Source organism: Echinops telfairi, unplaced genomic scaffold, assembly GCF_000313985.2.
Source record: "Echinops telfairi isolate 266 unplaced genomic scaffold, ASM31398v2 ScPeMD7_5;HRSCAF=22, whole genome shotgun sequence".
Classification (NCBI taxonomy): domain Eukaryota; kingdom Metazoa; phylum Chordata; class Mammalia; order Afrosoricida; family Tenrecidae; genus Echinops; species Echinops telfairi.
In genome coordinates, this window is record NW_022103901.1 from 30,935,379 (window position 1) to 30,943,687 (window position 8,309).

The following is an 8,309-nucleotide window of genomic DNA, read 5'->3' on the forward strand; positions in this document are numbered from 1 at the left end:
CTGGTGTGCTTCTTCCCTGTGGGCTTTGTTGCTTCTGAGCTAGATGGCTGCTTGTTTACCTTCAAGCCTTTAAGACTCCAGATGCTATATCTTTTGATAGCCGGGCACCATCAGCTTTCTTCACCACATTTACTTATGCACCCATTTGTCTTCAGTGATTGTCAGGAAGGTGAGCATCGTGGAATGTCAGTTTAATAGAACAAAGTATTCTTGCATTGAGGGAGTACTTGAATGGAGGCTCAATGTCCACCTGCTACCTTAATACTGAACCTATACGTATATGCACATAGATCATTTTCACATCCTCATATATAAATATATTTACATATGTACATGCCTTTATTTAGACCTTTATATATAGCATCACTTTTCTGTGCACCAAGAAACGAAACATGTCACAAGACTCACGTGGTTGTGCTGCTCCACTGCTGGCTATGGACTGAAACCAGCCCCATGGCATCTTGGAGGCCGGCCTGGACTTGACTTATAGGTACAACATGGTGTGATTATTGTCGCCATGTCCAGTCCCACTCCTAGTCACCTACCTGTGCAGGGTAAGACTGTTCCCCCGGGTTTTCAAGGCTCTAATCTTTTGAAAACCTCTCTTCTGAGGAACCTCTGGGCAGGTTCGAACCACCAATCATTAGACTAGTGGTCAAGCACTTAACCATTTGTACCACTCAGGGACTCCAGACACAAAGTGCCGTTAAGTGAGATGCCGTGCAGTTGGTCAGTCCCTTCTCACAGTGATCTTGTGAATGGAAGGAAACATGGCCTGGCCCTGCACCATCCTCACCCCTGTTTTTATGTTTGAGCCCCCGCTGTTCTAGCCACTGCCTCAGTCCATCTCACTGAGGCACAGATTAGTACCTAATGTTCAGTAAAGAACGTCTAGAAGGGGGACCAGAGGGTAAGCGTGGAAGACAAGGAACACTTGGGAGTGAGAGGAAGGAGGCAGTAGGTATAGAGCATGAGGTGGGGACATTGTGCCAGATGTGGGGCCATGGGAACAGAGACCATAGGAGAGATGATTACAACAGACTTCCTCCTCCGGCCACCCAAACCCAGGCTGCACCTACTTAGAGAAGACAGAAGCCTGGAGAGAGTTCCCGTTAGCTGGCTGTTAGAGTCGCTTCTTCCTTTGTTAACATGACACTTCAAAGCCTTGGCTCCAGCTGACCAGCTGGCTAGTCACAGAGCTGTTGAATAGACTCAAAAACTCACTGCCATCAATTCCGACTCTTAACTACCCCAAAAGGCAGGCTAGACCCACCCCGTGGGTCTCCGAGATCCACCACCACGCAGCAGTCCCCAGTCCCACACCGTCCTCACAATCACCCCAATGCTTGCAGCCATGGGGTCTGTCCATCTGGTCCAGGGCCTTCCTCTTTTTCACTGCCCCTCCACTTTACCAAGCATGATGTCCTTCTCCAGGGACTGGTCTCTCCTGACAGGAAGTCTAAAGTATGTAAGACGAAGTCTTGCCATCCTTGCTTCTAAGGAGCACTCTGGCCTTATCTCTTCCAACATAGATCTGCTTGTCCTTTGAGCAGTCCATGTACTTTCAATGTTCTTCCCCAGCACCACCGTTCAATTGCACCGATTCTTCTTCAGTCTTCCTGAGTCAAAGCCTTGTCTTTCTCCTGTGAATTGGCTGGTGGTTTTGAACTGCTGACCTTGTGGTGAGCAGCCCAACGTGTGACAAAAATGGTGCTAGGGCTCCTGTTGAAAACACTACGCAAGTTAATACATGTCAAATGGCTTCTAATGGCCCTTGACTTTTAGTAAGCACCCCCAAAATAGAATCTTTGTTCCTTTCTGTTCAAAAGAAAGGAACTCATTCAATAAAGCCTGCAAACGCCGGAACCTGTGTAAGGCAGAAACCTGTTGGAGAAGGAAAATGCAAATATTCTCCACAAAATGAGCAACAAGGAAGTGTTAAGTCTGCTCGCTGTCAAAGGTGGGAAACTTTGGAGACCTAGGAACACAAGACAGTCCCTCCATTCCCGGCTTCGTACATTTCCCAGCCGAGGCACCTCTGCAATTGAGCGAAGGGCATGGGAAGACAAGGCACACGATGCCTTTGTCTCCTTCTGCTGCTGTTGGGTGAGTGCTGGGCTGCTAGCCACAAGGTCGGCGGTTCAAACCCAACAGCCCATCTGACAGCCTTGGAAACCCTACATGGGGTCTCTATGCATTGGAACAGACCCAATGACTGTGGGTTTGGCGCTCGGAGCTCTGAGCACAGAAGTACTGCTCATACGATGCTTGCGCTATACTGTAGTCTAGTCCACACAATAGCATGGCGGACAAGGTTGAAATATTGTGAGAATAACCCAAAGGGAACACAGAATTGCCACAAAGCCTTCACCTTGCAAACAAGGCAACACCTTTGACGTGCCCTGTAACAAAGCTCAACAGAACGAGAACTGCCCGTGTTTCCTTTGCATCTGAACCAGGCGAGGTGCATGTGCGGTGTCCTCCCCACAGTAAATGCTGTTACCCTCATTGTTCTAGAGAAAGCAGGTGCCCAGAGCTGCACCACTTTGGGGTTTGCTTGCAGAGCCCAGGCATCTGCCGCTGGAACCTGAGCCTGGCTGTGTCTTCCTTCCAGATTTGAATCTCTCTTCTCTGAGCTGGAGCTGAGACAGGAGGAGCTGGGCATCTCCAGCTTTGGAGCCTCTGTGACCACCATGGAGGAGGTCTTCGTTCGGTAAGCAAAATAGCCAGAACCCAAGAAGTGAGAGGTCGCCCCGCCAATTGTGCCCAAGTGCTGACTCCTTGCCCCAGCCCTCTGATCACTCCCAGGGATGGGTGGGGGTTGAGTGTGATAGTACTAAGCAGCTGGAGAGGATCCGGGGTGGCAGAGCGGGTTACACACTGGGCTGCTAGCCACAATATCAGCAGTTCAAACCCGCCAGTGCTCCACAAGAGAAAAATTAGGTCATCTGCTTCCCTAAAGATTTACAGCCTCAGAAACCCAAATGGACAGTTGTTCTCTGTCCGGTAAGATCTCTGTGAGCTTTAGCTCAGTGCCAGTGGTGCTGGTGGTGATTTTGAAGCAGATCGAGTGTCATGAAGCGGGTACACAGACTCAAGTCTAAGAAGGCCTTGACGGATGAGGCAGTGCAGGTAGACTGGTGAGAGGGTTGTAGGCAGCAGGTAAATTATCTCATCCAGACTGGCACTCGATGTCTTTTAACACTTCCAGGTGTTATTTATGATGATTTCACATTTTACATTTTCTCCTAGCATTTTCAGGGGACGGCCTTGGGAAGTCAGTCACCAGGTCTCTCTTCCTAGTCCATCTTAGTCCGGAATGTCTGTTGAGCAGCACCTAGGACGTTGCCATGACCCAGCATGGACTGTTCTACACCCACCAGCCCCTCTTTCTTTCACTCATTAGCCCAACTTTTCTTCATTTTTGTCTTCATTTCACGCACTCTGACTTTCAGTCTTTAAATCCCAGTGAAATCAAAGGTGTTGTGATTTTGACAACTTGTGTTTGTTTGTGTTCGGTTTAGGGTTAATAAGTTGGCAGAATCCAATGCAGATAAGCAGCCCAGAAAATCATCCTCAATAGGGCTGCAGACCCAAGTGAGCAGAGACCCTGCGGTCAGCGTCCGATATCTTCCTGCCAGAATCTCCTCGGAGCTGCCTGGCCTGTTGATGGAACCCAACACCGGGGTGAGCAGCTTGAACTGGGGCCAATATGTGTGTAGCCGCTCCCTGGGCCCAAGGAAAATGTGTTTGGCATAGCCATCAAAGATAAGCCCTGCCTGCTTTAAGCTCGGCTTTTGCCTCTTGTCAAAGGCAAACTAGTAGTGTTTTCTGATGGGGCTCAATGCACTGGGAGAACAGGGTCAGGAAAGCTCCTAGAAACATTCTGGCCATGCCTCTGGCCAATAAGAGGAAAGACTCACGAACATGAGATCTGAAGGCCGAGAAAGCATGCTCAGCCTTTCCCTGAGAAAGCGATCACGCGATGTACCACTTGGAATGGAAACTCTGAAAACAGAGCCCAGGAGGCATGCAGGCTCCCTGGTGGTGTGGTAGGGTAAGCCACAGGCTGCAAACCACAGGGTGCTAGTCTGAACCCACCAGCCTGGGCATGAAAGAAAAATGTCTCCCTGCAGCTGTAGAGGTAAACAACTTCAGAAGCCCTATGGGGCACTTCAACTCTTGTTGTCCGTGTGTCCAACTTAACACGGTGGCAGTGGATTTGAGACATATGGACAGCTTGTAATGATCTTAAATTGATGGATTAAGAATATTGGTGTGCATTTTATAAGGAAGCCTTTTGAAAATAAGTGTGTTGTTGTTTGAGAATATGCTCAGTAACGCACACACAGACTCTCGTTTCTATGTAGACTCTTAAGTGACATTGGTTACATTCTACTTGACAAAACACGATGTCCTTCTCCAGGGACTAGTCTCTCCTGACAACGTGTCCAAGATGCGTAAGACAAACTCTCGCCATCCTTGCCTCTAAGGAGCACTCTGCCTGAACTTCCAAGATGGATCTGTTTGTCCTGGTAGCAGTCCGTGGTACTCTCAATAGTCTTCACCACCATCATATTTCAACTGGATTGATTCTACTTAAGTGTTCCTTATTCAGTGTCCCATTTTCACGTGCATATGAGACCACTGAAAATGACCATGGCTTAGGTCAGGCACACTTTAGTCCTGAAAACGTCCTTGCTTTTCAACACTTTAAAGAAGGCTTGTGCAGCAGATTTACCTAATGCCGATGCATCGACTGCTGCTTCCATGAGCATGGCTTGTGGATCCAAGCAAGACAGAATCAGACAACTTCAATCTTTTCTCCATTTAACATGACACCAACTCTTAGTCCAGTTGTGAGGATTTTTGTTTTCTTTTCATTAAGTCGTAATCTGTATCGAAGGCTGACATCATTGGTGTTCATTAGGCTTCAAGTCAGCCTCACTTTCAGCAAACAAGGCTGTGTCATGTTTATATCACAGGTTGTTACTAAGCCTTCCTCCAGTCCTGATACTTCATTCCTCTTCATGTAGTCCGGCTTCTCTTCATTGTGCTCATGCCGAACCTGTATGTGCAGACTCTTCCTCGGACCAAGAGAGAGTTGTGTGGGCAGAACAAGGACATCCTGAGGGTTTAAAATCAAGAAAAGTGTGCATCAGGGCCATGTCTTTTCACCATACTTGTTCAATATATTTGCTGAGCTAATAGAGTAGCTGACCTTCGCGAAGCAGAGCGGTATTACAACACATGGGGCGATCACATTGGATTACAAAATGGAGCACAACCACACAGTCCTGGGGGTCATGGCCTGTCCAAGTCGACACATGTTTTGGGAGGACAGAGTCTAACCCACGACTGTCCCCATCAGCGTAAAGTCACTATCCCCGAAGGTTCCCATCTAATCTTTCACGTTGCTGTTGTCAACTTGACTTCATGTAGTTTTTAAATGAGTCTCATGTTCAAAGCAGACCTTTTTTATACTAGTTTATTGAAATAACTTTTTGGTTTTAAAATGACCTGATGTTTTCCGTTTATAGATTATATTATAGATTTATAGTCATTGTTATTTATATTATATTTATATATAAATCTATAATGAAATAGTATTTATTATACTTGATGTCCTTCTCCATGGACTGGTCTCTCTTGACAACATGTCCAAAGTACATGAGACGAAGTCTTACCATCCTTAGCTCTAAGGAGCACTCTGGCCATACTTCTTCCAAGACAGGTTTGTTTGTCCTTTTGGCAGTCCATGGTACTCCCAATATTCTTTTCCAGCACCACAATTCAAACACATCAATTTTTCTTTGATCTTCCTTATTCAATGTCCAACTTTCACATGCGTATGAGGCTATTAAAAATACCATGGCTTGGGTCAGGTAACATTCTTACTTTTCAACACTCTAAAGAGGTCTTGGGCAGCAGATTTACACAATGTGAAGGGCCTTTTGATCTCCTGACTGCTGCTTCCACTGATTGTGGATCCAAGCAAGATGAAATCGTCGACAACTTCAATCTTTTCTCCATTTATCATGGTGTTACCTATTGGTCCAGATGTGAGGTCCCATTCTTCTGGTCTGGTGCCAGATGAGCTGACTGCTTAGGGAAGCAATCAGCCACGTATTCCATATCCTCCTATTCCTGACTCTCTTCCTTCCTCTGCTCCTAGGCAAATAGAAACCAATTACTGTGCCTCACATGACCACCTGCGCACTCCTAAGACTGCATTGTAAAGTGGTCTTGATTTAGCATCTCACAAGATATTAATGTAAGATAATGAGTCTGATTTTGTATGGATTCGTGATTTCATTGTCTCATAGTTTTGAATCAAATACATAAAGGGGAACCTGTGGCCTTTAGAAGGTCTTGGGCTGACCAGCTGGTCTCCTGACCTGCGCTGACAGGAAGCTCTTCTCCAGCCCCCAGCAAGTGGTTACCCAGACCCTCACCCACCCCGGCCAAGCTTGACCTTGAAGGCAGCCCTAAGTCTTCTGAGAAGTGTTTCCCGACGTGTAACCTCAAGCAAGAGCCTTTTGGCCAATACTGGAGGTGAAGGTAGCCTCCCTCCTGTGGACCCAGTCCTTTAGGAAAGTAGGAAGACGTTTCATGAAGCAGACTGTCACAGTGACCGACTGCCACCATGGGCTCAAACAGAACAGCCCCGGTGAGGAGGGTGGCCTAGGCTCCCTTGTATGTGGAGTCACTATGGGTCGGACCCTGCTCCACAGCAACTAACAACCTGCCCAATTTCGGGGGAGAGGGTGGGGGGTGTTTGATAAAGACTTTCCAGTACCTGCCAGAGTTCTGACAAGAGCAGTGCTGGACCTGTCCATCGAACCTCCTCCTGGGAAGAAAGGGAGGTGGTAGAAGTTGAGGCTGGGTCATCGGGCCCCCTGCCTGCCCCTAGCCCTGCAGGATCCTGGAGTAGCAAAGTAGGAATGCCCAGCACTTAACTCGACGATCTCCCTCCCCGCCAGGCTGGCTCTAGCTCTGGGGTGGCAGACCCCTGCCTGTGCACTCACCCTTCCTATCATTGAGGCTGGCCTTCTCTGTGTGGGCCTCACACCTATACCCAGGTGTGTCAGTGGATAGAGTGAAATTTCTAGGTCAGAGACTACTGATGATACTCTACTTACTCACCCAGCCAATATATTTTCTAACAACAACCAAAAATTAAGACCCATCGACCCATCCTCAGTGACAATTTCCCCCAATCCCCATCAACCCTCAATGTTTGCCAGTCTAGATGGAATGGAAAAAAAATATGGAACAAAACTCAAAATCATCAACAAAGACCAGATTTCCTGGTCTGAAGAGACTGGTAGAACCTCCAAGACAGTGACCCTTAGTCACCTTCAGACCTGGATGTGAACTCTGCCCCAACTCAACTTCCAGTCAAATGCTAGAGACAGACCTGTAAGATGAGCAGGAGCACAGGGATGACGGGGAAGCGGGGAGGGATGTGTGTATGTGTGTGTGTGTGTGTGTGCTGTGAAGGGAGAAAGGGGAGGAGAGCGAAGTTTCACCCTGGGAATTTGGGGATTGCAGGTCATGTCACAGAACGTGTGTGTGAACAGGTGGATGAAAACCCAAGATGCTCTGTAAACTTTCCCTCAAACCACAGTAAATGTTTACAAACAGGGTTTTATTGATTTAATTGGGGGGGGGTGCATGTGAAGGTGGGGAAACCTCCATCCTGTTTACAGTTGCTCTCTGTGCAGATTGCTCTGCTAGACTCCTCCTAGCGGGACCTTCTCTCTGCCAGTCAACCCCAATCAAATCATAAGTTCACAGAATGGTACTTGGGGCCTCGGTCCAGCCCTCGGAGGAGCTGGCTGGCCCTCTCCCAGCTGCCTGGGGCCCAGTTCCGTTGGTAACAGTGCCGATGCCGTGTCCCTCATTCTCCTTGCAGTTCCAGCTTCTCTGCCAGCAGTTCTATGCGATGCTCCTCAAGAGGATCACCTACACTCGGCGCAATTGGATGATGATGCTGTTGATAAAGATCCTGGTACCCCTGGCCGTCGTCACCTTCAGCCTCATGGTGTTCAGCCTCCAGACGCTGAGTCTAGAGAACAGACCGCTGGAGCTGACCCTCAAAATCCACGGCCGGACCATTGTGCCCTTCTCCATTCCCAGTAACTCCAGCCTGGGCCCGCGCCTCACAGAACGCTTCGTGGAAATGCTGGAGGCTGACTTACAGATCCCTCTGGAGGTCTCAGGTGAGTGCCAGTGCAGGCAGATGGCCAGGCATCTGAGTCCTTCTGTCTGAGGTTGGGATGAGCCAACAGACAGCTTCAGAAAAT

The 8,309-nt window shown here is 48.2% G+C and overlaps 1 protein-coding gene across 1 annotated transcript in view; it reads left to right on the forward strand.

Moving 5' to 3' along the window:
* LOC101640057 (ATP-binding cassette sub-family A member 17-like) overlaps positions 1-8,309 on the forward strand; it is a 69,255-nt gene that overhangs the window by 40,344 nt on the left and 20,602 nt on the right. Inside the window, exons 15-17 of the mRNA XM_045286033.1 lie at positions 2,615-2,713; positions 3,525-3,687; positions 7,919-8,225. Of these exons, the coding sequence (XP_045141968.1) occupies positions 2,615-2,713; positions 3,525-3,687; positions 7,919-8,225 (569 nt within the window). The remainder of the gene's footprint in view (positions 1-2,614; positions 2,714-3,524; positions 3,688-7,918; positions 8,226-8,309) is intronic.